We start from the raw sequence: 13404 nt of genomic DNA, 5'->3' as shown, positions 1-13404 counted from the left end.
GTAGCTGCTGCGAGGGCTCACACTGCGCGGAACCGTAGGGAGTGACCCGAACCTGTTGCAGCTGCGGGCTGCAAGCCGGCCAAGAGGTCGGCGGAACAGCGGCCGGAAGCGCGTCATCGCGCGTGCGCCGGCAGCGGCCCGTTGAGGCGCGCTCCTGATTGGCTGCGGCGGGCGCAGACGCGGTGTTGTGCGCGCGCGCTCCTTTCCCCGAGCTTGTGAGTGCTGTCTGCTCCCCGTGTACCGTCGTCTCCGCGGCAGTTTTAGTTCCCGGTCCCGAGCGCTGGCCCCCGGAGCTCGGAATGTTCCCAGAACTCAATAACCTTCTCAATACCGCCCCTGACAAGGTGGAGCAGGTAATCAGTCGCGCGGTGGAGAAGAGAGTGGTCCCGGGAGCGTGGCGGAAGAACGCGTCCGGGACCGAGTGCGCCGACTGGTGGGAAAGACGCGTTGTCCTAGGCAAACGGCGCCTGGGAGTTGTAGTCCAAGGAGGGCCGACCCGGGGCTTGGGCTGGACCCCAGGACCCGCAGACGGTGGGCTTCTGAACCTTCTCGTGTCTCCTCAAAGGCCGTATGTGCCCTTGAAAATTCTAGGACGCATGTCCGACGTGTGGATGGGCTTATGTTCACAAACGTGTACCGGGAGCCCTGTGGGGCTCACTGGGGTGGGGGTGCCGGCGCCTAGGGGAGGTTGCCGGAGGGGAGGGGAGAGGAGAGGCGGGTTTGATTCTCCACCCTTCACAGAGGACCACCTTACCCTCCCCGAGTCTTCCTCTGGCTGGGGAGCACTCGGCAGGTCGCAATGAATGTGCTGCTCCTCCTCTGACTCTTCCTTCTCATGGTGTGTAATAGTGGTCTTCCAACCTGCTCTCAGTACACTTTTGGCACCACAGCCTCGCCACTCTAGTTTTTCCACTCTTCTACCCGCATTCGGGGGTACCTCGAAAATGTTCACATTTTAGCCCAGGGTTTTCCTCTTCCAGGAACATATCTGGTTTAGTGTATAACCTTGGTCTTCCTAATGAAATGGTAAGCTCCTCCAGGCAGCCAAGACATCATGTGTGTAAAACCTTTTTATGACCCCACAGTACCTGGCAAATTGTAGCTTTCAGTAGGTCCTTGTGGATTTTATAGTTGCCCAACAGTTCTTGTCTGCCCAGGCCTGTTGATGGTGCTTGCTACCTTACTGATTACCACTGGCACCACCAAAGTCCTCAGTCCAGGGTCAGAGTGAGGGAATGAGTGGAGGATCAAAGTGGGATGACAGCACTGGGGGTAACCCTCAAGGTCTGATAGTGTGATCTTTCATGTTTTGTAAGTGAAAAATGTCACAATAGCACATGGGTGGTGTGTTAATACCATTTGATCTTGACCTTCCCTTTCACTGACAAGGAACTAGATGGCTGGAGCAGGGCAGCCAGGCATTGCAGAGACCATTTTTAGAGGTCTTTCCAGGGTTCTCCATGATCAGAGCTCTGCTAGAAGGAGTGTCCAGGGCCATTTGGAGGAGAACTTTGTTAGTGGAGGTCTCTGTCAAAAACTGCTTTTTTCCTCTTTCCCACCCTATAGGGCAGAATTGACATCAGAATTAGAAATAGCGAGGAAGCTCGATCAGATGACTTTTTTGAAGGGCCCTTCCAATCTTGGCAGGTTGTGATTTTTGTTGGATTCTAATGGTAAAAGCTTCCTTTGTTCAGTATCTCATTCTCCCCAAGATTGGTCTCTGACTTACTGGCTGAGGAGTGAGGAAGAGAAGGGATTTTTATTCTCTATTTTGTTTGGGAAAGTGGAAGCTGAGATATGCTTGTCCATAATGAGTGACTTAATACTCATCACCTTAATTGTTCGTTTATTCATAATTTTGACTTTTTTTTGTTAATCTTAGTGTGTATTTGTTATATACGTGTATACATATGTATACATACATGTATTACACACACACACACACTCTTCAGGTATAGAAACATAAGGGTGGACCCTGGCCGGTTTTGCTCAGTGGTTAGAGCGTCAGCCTGTGGTCTAGAGAGACCCGGGTTCTGTTTCCACTAAGGGCATGTACCTCGGTTGCAGTTTGTCCCCGGCCCTTGTTGGGTTGTGCGGGTGGCAACCACTCAATGTGTCCCTTTCGCGTTGATGTTTTTCTCTCTCTCCCTCCGTCCCTCCCTCTCTCCCACTCTATCTGAACAAAAAATGGGAAAGTGTCCTCGGGTAAGGATATATAAAAAAAGAAGAAAGAAACATAAGGTGGACACAATTAACTACATTTATACAGCCAACTGACCTCTTTTCAGGGAGTCTTATTCACCTTTTTATGTTCCTCTTAACTTTTAGGGAAAACTGACTCTGCTCTGTGATGCGAAGACAGATGGCAGTTTCCTTGTGCACCACTTTCTCTCCTTCTACCTCAAAGGTATGGGACTCATTGATGCTACAGAAAAAGAAACCTAAGGACAAAAAATAAATCCTGTTTCAGGAAGTGATGGGAATAGTATTAACTAGTTGGGGCTTTGGTGTTTGGGTAGCCAGATGGCTGTTTATTAAGTAACAGGTTTCTGTACCATGTTGTTCCCTACCCAGTGCTGCCAAAACAGAGTAGGATGTGCTCACTGTATCCTTGCCCTACCTTCCCCTTCTCCATCCACTGTGCAGGTACTGCCTCTCTGTGGTCCTTATATGGACTCCTGTTTTCTTGCTCCTCAGTCCTTGTGTATCTTGAGATCTCTGGGCACTACACCCATTGACACTTTGCCCTGGCAATAATGTTTCCTAAAGAACACAGGGAAGAAAACAACATGGCCACTATAATTCACATGTGGAAATAGATAAGAAAATAGCCTAACAAAAAAGGATTCATTTATGAATTGATTCTCTTTGAGCCCCTACTGAGCCAGGCCAGGATAGTGACCTTTGGCACTCTATTTTTTTTATTGATTTTAGAGAGAGAGGAAGGGAGAGGGAAAGAGAGATAGAAAAATCGATGAGAGAGAACATAGATTGTCTGCCTCCTGCACACCCCCACTGGGGATTGGGCCCACAACCCAGGCAAGTGCCCTGATCGGGAATCGAACCGGCGAACTCTTGGTGCATGGACTGATGCTCAAACAGTGAACCACACTGGCTAGGCTATGTTGTTGTTTTTTAAAAAATCCTCACCCAAGGATATTTTTCCATTTATCTTTAGATAGAGTGGGAGGGAGGGAGGGAGAAAGAGAATGAGAGAGAGAGAAAGAAAGAAAAATTGACGTGAGAGAGACAGGCATCAGTTGGTTGCCTCCCGCATGACCCTGACCAGAGCTGGGGACAGAACCAACCAAGGTAGGTGCCCTTGACCAGAATTAAACCCGTGATTCTTTGGTCTGCGGGCCGACACTCTAACCGCTAAGCCAAACCGGCCAGAGTTTATTATTGATTTTTAGAGAGAGAGGATGAGACAGGGAGAGAGAGAGACATCAGTGTAAGAGAGGAAACATCAATCCCTTGCCTGCCGAATGCTTCCCAACCTGAAACCTGGGTATGTGCCCTGACCAGGAATTGAATTCACAACCTCTGAGTGTGCAGGATGACTCTCCGGCCAACTGAGCCACTTGGCCAGGGCTCCTTTGGCACTCTCAGTCACATAATTTACAACTCAGAACGTTACTTTCTTTTTCAGATGTTATTGTCAGCATAGAAAGAACAAGAGAATCTACAGATAAATTATTAGAATGAATTATGTTCAGTAAGGTCATTAGAGCTTTGTGTTTCCTTTATATTCTCTTGGATATAGGATCAGTTTAAAAAATTAATTTTAGCCCTGGCCGGTTTGGCTCAGTGGTTAGAGTGTCGGCCTGCGGTACAGAGAGACCCGGGTTCGGTTCCCGCTAAGGGCATGTACCTCGGTTGCAGTTTGTCCCCGGCCCTGGTTGGTCGTGCGGGTGGCAGCCACTCGATGTGTCCCTTCACAACGATGTTTCTTTCTCTCTCTCTTCCTCTCTCTCCCTCCTGCTCTATCTGAACAAAAAATGGAAAAATGTCCTCAGGTGAGGATAAAAAAAAAAAAATAATAAAAAAATAAAAAATTAATTTTATTGCTATACACCAACAACAAACAGGAAAATATAATTTTGTAAAGACCATAATTTATTTACAAGAGAGAAAAATAAGGTACCCAGCAATACATCTAACAGAAGTACATCTCAGAATCAATGAGAAAAGGTATGATTATTAAATATGAAAAAAAGTGCATCTTAGAATCAAATTGGGTGTGTTAGGTTGTAAGACCTCTGGGTCTCTAAGACCTGCCTTAATTCTTTTGTTTCCAGAGGTATGAACTATACAAGACTGGTTGTAAATAGAGAAATTATTAAAATCAATATATTTTGTTTTCCAGCTAATTGTAAAGTCTGTTTTGTGGCGCTTATCCAGTCCTTTAGTCACTACAATATTGTGGGACAGAAGCTGGTAAGTATTTTAGACCTCTGTAGTGAGGTCCCTGAGTAAGTGTGTGTGCCACGCACATGTGTGTGTGCCCTAAGGCTGGGCTTCCCTATTTGGGTTGCAGAGAGCTTAGCAAGGGAGGTAATAAGGAAATCGTGGGATCCTGAACCCTTTATCTGAAGGGGTTAGCCAGCATCCCGTTGTGTTTTATTAATTTACAGCCGATAGACCCAGATTTGTTAATTAATCAAACCCATCTCTACTGATTCTGGACCAGTTAAGGTTTTCTCCTCCTCAGTGTGGGCTTCAATCTTGGTCTTGCTGGGTTGGAGATCATAGCTTGGTCTGCCACCAAGTTGAGTGGCTCCCACTGTCTCTCCCTAAGTCTAGGGCTTAGGACCCAGATGTGGGGAAGGCACTTTGGTCACCTGCACTCATCTCATAGGTAAAGGCAGGCAAAAATGTGACGGCCAAGAAGCTGGTGATGGACTTACTGAGGTTTTTCTTTTCATTTTGATAGGCCAGCCTCAGAGAGGGAGAGAACCTGGTCACCCATCAGCAGTGATCTTTGAAATCCCAGTCTTACTGTTGGGCCGAGTCTTTGCCTTCTCTGATGCAGAGAAACAAATGAGAGGGTGAGAGAAGGGTAGACTCTTTCCCATTCTTTGCAGACAAGGAAGAAGTTCCTGTGTTAGAGGTCAGTACAAGTTCAGGGAGAGCAGTCATGTCAAGAACACATGTTACATTCTAGGTCTGTGAAGCATGTCTCTCTTGGCCTTAGCAGTGTTCCTGGGTGAGAAAGCTGTGTACTCTCACATCCAGATTGGCTGCTTTGTGTCTGTTACTTTGGAATCATCAACACAGCAGGGGTGGTGTGCACATTACTGGGTGTGCAAAGAACTAGAGTAAGCTTCCATACTCTACACTTTCATACCCTCTTGGTGAATTATTGTACTTACATGAGTAGAATGGCAATGAGCAAGAGCAAAGGTGATGATCAAGAGTCTTTCTTTCTGCCAGGGGCCACTCTTGGAGCTAATGGAGTTGCATAGTGGAGAACACTAGTGGGTAAATGAGAAATGGAGACCTGGTCTAGGGACATGTCACCTGTTTCTGCACAGCTAGAGTGGTGGTTGCACATTTATTTATTTATTTTTGTGGTACGTGCCCCTAGCGGGAACTGAACCCAGGACTCTTGGTTACACATTTATATTGTTTCGCCATTCCTAGGTGTTTGTTGAAATGCAGATTCTTGGGCTCTGGTTCTGGAGGTCTGGAGTGGGTCTCAGGGATCTGCATTTAATTAAATTAATTAATTAATTAATTTACTTATTTAGAGAGGAAGGGAGAGAGACAGAAACAGCGATGAGAGAACATCGATTGGCTGCCTCCTGCATGCCCCCCACTGGGGATGGGACCCACAACCCGGGCAGGTGCCCTGACCCGGAATCAAACCAGTGACCTCTTGGTGCCACATTGGCCGGGCAGGGATCTGCATTTTAATTAGGCATCTCAAGAGATTTTTAACTGGGTTGTTCATGAACAACCGTGTTTAAGAAGTTCTGGTTAGAGCAAGGGTCAACAAACTGCAGTCTGCACTCCCTTTGTTTTGTAAATAAAGTTTTATTGGAACACAGCCACACTCATTTGTTTATGGATTGTCTGTGGCTGCTTACAGTCTACAATAGCAGAGTTGAGTAGTTGCAACAGCCACTGTCATTCTCCCACACTCTTACTGTTATTATTTACTTAGGATTTAAAATTTAATTTTATAAATACATGCATTTAAAATAAAGGGAATCTATGGTACTGTTGTAAATTTAAAATCCGTGCTGGGTAATCATAAAAATAAACATATAAGCAAAATATGTAAGTTCTTTATTTTAAAAGTGACAATTAAATGTAAATGCACATCTGAAAACAATGGGCATTATGGGTTGGGAATGCCCAGGGGAAAAAAGACATGGGCCCCGTACGGAGGTTGGACAGGTGCATATCTGCAGGGTTTGGAATGTGTTCTGTGTCCTCTTGGGAGCTTGAGCCTCTCTGCGGGGTTCCCCTGCCAGGCGCAGTAACTCATTCTTCTTTTGGTTGTGTTTAGGGTGTCAGCCTGACCGCGGCACGGGAACGTGGGCAGCTCGTGTTCCTTGAGGGTCTTAAGTCTTCAGTGGACATCTTCTTCCAGACTGAGGAGCAGCCACACCCCCTGCAGTTCCTCAGGTCAGTCAGCCTGCAGCCCAGCCCAGAAGCACACACCTGGTAGGTGATTCCTTGTCCTCGGTGTGTGGGAGGACAGAACTGACTTCAGGAGCCAGATACGTCCCTGGTGTTGTAGCGTTACTGGAAAGCCCTTGCTCTCACCGTGGGCCAGAGGGTGCGTGGCTGTCCCAAAAGCTGTAGGAAGTGTTATTTGCTGAGAATATGGTAGAATGGTATGCTTTGCTGGTTTTTCCAGCCCTGGTTCAGAGCCTTAACACACACCTTTTTTCTGTTCTTGGCTTGATACGGGGATCAGCAAACTACAGGCCAAGGGCCAGCTACTTGTTTTTATAAACAAAGTTTTATTGGAATAGCTGTATTCATTTGTTCACATATTGTCCCTGGCTGTTTTGCACTGTGACAGCAGAGTTGAGCCTTTGAGACTGAGAACATATGACCCACAAGCCTAAAATACTGTTGGTCCTTTAACAGAAGTGTGCTGACCACTGGTTTGGTTTTCTGAGATTGGGTTTTTGCTTCTCGTCCTTTTTAAGCATTAGCCCCAAACAGAGTCCCCACCTGGCTGCTGTTCTTCCTGCACCCCAGAGGAGTCCATACAGGAAACTCCCCCCTCCCCCGTGCACTCTCTCAGATCAGCTTTGCGCGGTGGCGGGAGGCAGTGTGGAGTCAGAAGGCCATGTGCCCTGATCATGTGTGTGCCCTCACACACAGCTCTTTGCATCTTTGAACCTAGTGGCTTGGTGTGAATGATGGGCCTGGTTCCACCTGACCCCCAGTTGTCCTTGCTGTTAGTGGGGCAGTGGGTCAGGCGCCTGGGCCCTGTGTCTTGGTGCTTTTTGAGCCTGTTTCTAGGAAATGACCGCTGAGGGTAATCACTGGGGAGATGGAGGTATCTGGGCCAGCTTGTTCAGAAACAAGTTGCATCTGTTACACAAGAGGCCCTTAGAGCAGTGCCTCTCACCACCAGGACACCTGAACTGCTGTTTAGCTTTTTATACCCAGTTATGACCCCCTGGGGAGGCTTCTCCTGTCTGCCCTATCCAAATTAACCTTCCCGGTACCCTGAACTCTTGGATTGAGAGGCCGTGTGGTGACTCTGATGGCCTGGGAGGCTGTTGGTTTCTGTGCCCAGTTTGTAACACAGTACTTCGTGCCTAGCAGGGCTCAGGGAGTATTTGAATTGAAGTACAACTTATGTGTGTGCATGTGTCTTTTCTCGCCAATCGGTTGTGAACTGGGTGCCAAGGACTGTGATCCCGTTCTTTGCCTCCCCTAGCCCTTTCCCATGATGCTGCTCAGTCTAAGACAAACATTGTAGAGAGAGTGAACCCTCCGCTGACTTTTACCTGTGTCCCAGGGAGGCCAACACTAGCAACCTGCAGCCACTGTATGAGTTTGTGCAGGAGGCCCTGAAGCCCGTGGACCATGAGGAGGCTGCCTGGAGGTGCCCGGTACTGCTGGTGGATGACCTCAGTGTGCTGCTGAGCCTGGGCGTGAGGGCAGTGGCCGTGCTGGACTTCATCCACTACTGCAGAGCCACTGTGTGCTGCAAACTACAGGTACTGATGGGCCTGCTCCCCGGGCTCCTGCCTGACTGCTGAGGGCCCAGACAGGTCCAGCCCTCACTGATCTCTTCTGTGTAACTGCTTGGGGTTTGGGCTTTACTCTGGCAGGCCCAGAAATCTCTTGGTCCGCCCACCTTGCTCTTCTTTACTTGACATTGCTAAAAAAAATAATAATAATAATAATAATAAAGCCTTCAAAATTAAAGGGATGACGAGTACCTTCTTCAAATGGCTGGTCATGTGTGTGGTACCACATTGTCCCAGCCCTGCCACATTGCCTGTGTGCCCTGGGGCAAGTCATTGTCCCTCTGAGTGTGTTTAGAAGGTCAGTTGAGATAATGGGTATACATTGCTTTAAAAATTGTGAGGTACAGTGCAAGTATAGGTTGTAACCTTTATTGCTAAATTAGTAGGCAAAAATAGAGGTTTTGGCATAATAGAGATTTTAACAGTAACAGTAGAGCAACCTAAAAAACATTAAGTGGCTATGGTGCCTACCTCTCAGGAATCCGACTGCAAGAGGAAATTGAGATAAAGTTGGTACTTCCCACAGGTCTGCCCCACTGTGGCTGTTGCTCGGTGATGGGGCAGCTGGTAGGAACTGTGGACAGTGGCACAGTGTGGTCAGGCTGAGGGTGCACAGCAGGGGAGAAGGGAGCTTAGTGAGCTGGACGCACCCACCTAGAGTGCATTCTCAGCTCCTGTGTGCGAGGTGCCCCGGGGCTCTGTGTCTGGGAAGCTTCTGAGGCTCTCCTGGCCGCGGTCATGGGGCCAGGAGCCAGGTGCTGCGGAGAGCATGGAAGGGGCCCGGAGGACAAGGTCAGCGGGTTGGGGGCGAAAATGCAAGGGCCTTCTGCAGCTCAGCTTGCTCCATGGCCCATGGCCATCCTCCTTTTCTGAAAACATTTAGTTGAAAAGGTATAACTTGGAAGGGTTTAAAAAAGAAAAGGAGCCCTGGCCGGTTTGGCTCAGTGGTTAGAGCGTTGGCCTGCGGTCCTGAGAGACCCGGGTTCGGTTCCCGCTAAGGGCACGTACCTCGGTTGCAGTTTGTCCCCAGCCCTGGTCGGTTGTGCGGGTGGCAACCACTCGATGTGTCCCTTTCACATCGATGTTTCTCTCTCTCTCTCTGTTCCTCTCTCTCCCTCCCACTCTACCTGAACAAAAAATGGAAAAATGTCCTCGGGTGAGGATAAAAAAAAGAAAAAAAACTTTAAAAAAGAAAAGGAGAAGAAATACACAATATAAGGGGTACATTAGCACAAAGGAAGTGTCTCCCTCCAACGTAACCCTTCTAGAGAGTGTGCAGTTGTGAACACACCTACAGTTTGTGTACATTATAGGTGACCTGCCGTCGCACTGGTAGGTGGCACTTCATTTCCTAACTGTTTTGGTGCCCATTGCCCAGTAACGGAACACAGGGACCTGTTTCATTCTTTATAACAAGTGGACAGTATTCTTACGAAAGGGCTTCTTATTCACAATGTCCCCTTTTGATGGGATGGACCTTCCCCTCAGTTTCTGCTTGGCTGACTCCTAGTTGCCCTCTGACTGAGCCCAGGTGTGCCTAGCTCCTGACTCTCCTCCGGACTAGACAGGATACCTCTTCATGCTCCCCCAGCACCCATGCTGCCCCTCTCCTGGCTTTGTGTCCTGTATTGTCAGTAGCTGTGTGTCTCCAGGCCCACATCTGTCCGCCCTACTGAGGATCTAGCCCATGGTGAGCACCAGGGAACTGGGGTCTGCCATATGGCGGCACTTCTTAGTCGAATTAAAGAGGACCACAGGCTGAGCTTGGTTTTATTTTTATTTATTTTTTATCCTCACCCGAGGGCATTTTTCCATTTTTTGTTCAGAAAGAGTGGGAGGGGGGGAGAGAGAGAGAGAGAGAGAGAAACATCGACATGAAAGGGACACATTGAGTGGCTGCCACCTGTACTACCAACCAGGGCCGGGGACAACCTGCAACCGAGGCACGCGCCCTTAGTGGAAACCGAACCCGGGTCTCTCTGGACCACAGGCCGACGCTCTAACCGCTGAGCCAAACTGGCCAGGGCCAAGCTTGGTTTCAGATGACTCGAGCTGGAATTGCAGGTTGGATGTGCTGGTGATTGGATGTCCAGAGGGTGATTGGAGCCCAGCAGGGGTTCTTCCCACAAAGGGGGTGGTTGCAGCGGTGGTGGGGAGGCTGACCTGGGAGAGGGTGTGCAGGGTGTGGAGGCACAGAGAACACAGTGCCCTGATCCTGGTGTCCCTTCCAGTCAGGAGCAGGTTTTAGTCCTGTATCTCTCTTGCAGGGAAATATAGTGGCCCTTGTGCATGACAGTGGAGACGCCGAGGACGAGGAGAATGACATCCTGTTGAATGGCCTTAGTCACCAGAGCCACCTGGTCCTGCGGGCTGAGGGCCTAGCCACCGGCTTCTGCAGGGACGTGCATGGGCAGGTACGCAGGGGTGGGGCCAGGATGCTACTGGGCAACGGGCTGCTTCCATTTGTGCCTGAGTCTAGAGTCTAGACCTTGCATGGGATAGTGTCAGACTGAGGGCTTGTCGGCTTGGGGTGTCCCAGAGGCTGCTTAGCCCCGAGTACCTGTGTGGGTTTTCCACGGGGGGCCTATTTGTGACCAAAGTGGAACTTCCAAAGAAGTGGAATGCTGGGACCCCACTAGTAAACAGCAAAATTCCTTTGCAGGATGACAGCATGCCCTGTATATTCACGTCAACCCTGTTTCTTTTACAATCGAGACTCAGGCAGCCTTTCCTGTGGCTGGGGTTGCTGCCGCCCCCTCCTGTGCCTGCACAGTGTGGGGGGAGGGCACACCCAGGCGGAAGTGCAGGGCCTGCCCTGCGAGGGGGTCAGGTTCTACCCCCCAAGGGCTGCCGCAGTTCTGCCTTCTGAGACTTCTCTTTTGGACTCACCCTAAGCCTGCCCGCGGCTTTCAGTTCACTTCACGTCGATCACTCTTGACCCCGTAGGGTGGGTGGGATTTGGCCCAGAGTCACTCAGAGGCAGGTTTGGGAAAATAAAGCAGCACAGCAATGCTGTGTGGTGGTGCCTGTGGCTCAGGGTGAGGGAAGGTCCTGCTGGGCAGCTGTGGCCTGGCTCTGAAGCCACTCAGTCCCCCAGAGCATCTGGTCAGCCGAGACATCACCCAAACAAACACGCAGCCTTCCTGAGCCTCTGAATCGGATGTACAAATTGTAAGGTGTTGATTTTTGAAATTATTGCAGCCATTAAGTACTAAACCATGCATAGAAACAGGACCAAAGGGGGATCCATAAAAACACTCCAGTGGTTTTTCTCTGGGGACTTCTTTCTTCCTTTTCTGTGATGAGCATATATCACTTGTAATGGAGGGGAAACCTTTTTAGTTAGCTGGTAATAGCTTTGTTTTAAGTCGGTCCCATCACTGCATGGCACATGTGATCTCCTAGAGGCCCCAGTTGAAGGCCACGGAGGGGTCAGTGGGGTTCACAGTGGAACAGGTCCTTGGGAGAGGGGCGCTTCTTTTTTATTCTTCTCCCTGTCACCATAGCTGAGGATCCTGTGGCGGAGACCATCGCAGCCCACCCCCCAGAGGGATCGGAGCCTCACTTACCAGTACAAGATACAGGACAAGAGCGTGTCCTTTTTTGCCAAAGGAATGTCTCCTGCTGTTCTGTGACCTAAGGGGCAGACAGCGCTCTCTTGGGCTGTTCCGGAAGTGGAGAATGAAGCAACCAAGCAGGGACGGATCTTCACGCCTTTGTGGCGGTGTTTCAGGCTGCAGCGACTCGGGGATGTCGAGTGGAGCTGTGGCAGGTGCTTTGTCCCGGACCTTGTTCAGAAAGCACACGAGGAGCTCGCGACCCTGCCTCTGCTGAGAGAGACATTGAAGCTGCGTGAAAGGGGTCCTCTGGAGTCTTCCATGTAAATACACTTGTGCCTTTAGAGCCAGAGTGGGCATGAATGTGCCAGTCGGGACAGTCCTGGATGGCAGGTGTCCTAGGGGACAGATAGGGCAATCGTGGCTGGCATAAATTGAGTTCCCACATCGTGGTTTCCTGTGGGCTACCTTGTTTAGTTTTCGCCTTTATCTTGCAAAGGTGTTTTTCCTACGTCCAGTGAGGAAACAGGCTTGGCGAGATGTAGTAGCTCCAGGCTGTAGGGTAGGCTGTGGGGAGGAGGCCTGATTGAGGCCACACTGGCAGGCTGCCAGTGGAAGGTGAGATGGGCGCCCCACCCAGTTCACAGCTTGGGCCCCACCGGGTTCTGTGGTGCCTTGCCCACATTCTGATGAGACCCGGCCAGCAAGCACCTGGCACCCTGGAAGTGGTCGCCTGAGGCCTATGTAGGGCCCAGGTGTACATGGCCTTGGTGAGGGTATAAGAAATGTTTTTGCTGGCAGGATGGGGCCTTGGCAAGTAGCTGGTGCCTCCCTCACCTGTGAAGACCACAGGAGGTGAGCTGTTGCCCCATCATCCAGTAGATGCCAACTTGCCACACTCAGCCCCTCGGCCAGGGTCATCTCAATGGGACCAGGCCGATTCTCAAAGTGTATGTGAATTATATCACAGTGGATTTGATTTTTTAAATAAATAAAATGAAAGAAAAACACTGCTTTGCGGTGACTAGGAGAATTTGAATTGTTTTTTAGTTTTACTACATTTTCAGTCTTTGTGACAGGGACAGTTTATCACCCCCCTCTAATCATACTATTGTGTTGGTCTTCCCACTGAAACAGTAGCTGCTTTTCTTCTCAGAATACTGCAGGCCTGATGAATATTTGAAAATTATGAGTTTAAGTAACTTAAGAAAAAGTAGTTATTTAGGAATCTAATGACTTTTATTAATACTTCAGTATTACTACATGCTTCACAGGAGCTGCCGTTCTGAGTGGGCAAGGCAGCACAAAGCCTTTTCCATGTTATGAATGTTGCTATTTTGTTTCTTCACTTAATCCATAAATATTTTGACTAACTTTTTAACGTTTAATGTCTGTTCAGCATTTGGTGTCATTATATTCTAATTTGGTTAGCTTTTCTTTGAGCAAATCGGTTCTGGTTTTTGTAACTATAAGTGATGCTGTTATGAATTGTATATACTATACCTGTTTGGGAGTGGGGGCAAGTACTTGTTACCTTAGAACATTCATTCACTCAACAAATCCTCAACACCTTCAGTTTGGTGGACTGCTCCAGGTGCCAAGGCCACAACAGTGACAGGTCA

General features: G+C 49.0%; 1 protein-coding gene across 1 annotated transcript; it reads left to right on the top strand.

Moving 5' to 3' along the window:
* The first annotated feature begins 218 nt into the window (after window positions 1-218).
* On the top strand, window positions 219-13028 carry ELP6 (elongator acetyltransferase complex subunit 6). The gene is made up of 7 exons (XM_036267528.1): window positions 219-353; window positions 2329-2407; window positions 4367-4437; window positions 6515-6633; window positions 7991-8192; window positions 10493-10639; window positions 11732-13028. The coding sequence occupies exons 1-7, from the start codon at window positions 300-302 to the stop codon at window positions 11858-11860; spliced, it is 801 nt and encodes a 266-aa protein (XP_036123421.1). The 5' UTR covers window positions 219-299; the 3' UTR covers window positions 11861-13028.
* The last annotated feature ends 376 nt before the right edge of the window (window positions 13029-13404 follow it).

The sequence above is a fragment of the Molossus molossus genome, unplaced genomic scaffold (assembly GCF_014108415.1).
Source record: "Molossus molossus isolate mMolMol1 unplaced genomic scaffold, mMolMol1.p scaffold_m16_p_18, whole genome shotgun sequence".
Taxonomy (NCBI): domain Eukaryota; kingdom Metazoa; phylum Chordata; class Mammalia; order Chiroptera; family Molossidae; genus Molossus; species Molossus molossus.
Note: the sequence above shows the minus strand (reverse complement) of the source record. Positions and strands in the feature narration are given on the sequence as shown.

Coding starts and splice junctions, on each gene's coding strand:
- ELP6 (XM_036267528.1), top strand. CDS start 300: ATGTTCCCAGAACTCAATAACCTTCTCAATACCGCCCCTGACAAGGTG. Junction 4,438..6,514: donor ATATTGTGGGACAGAAGCTG/GTAAGTATTTTA, acceptor GGTTGTGTTTAG/GGTGTCAGCCTGACCGCGGC. Junction 6,634..7,990: donor CACCCCCTGCAGTTCCTCAG/GTCAGTCAGCCT, acceptor CCTGTGTCCCAG/GGAGGCCAACACTAGCAACC.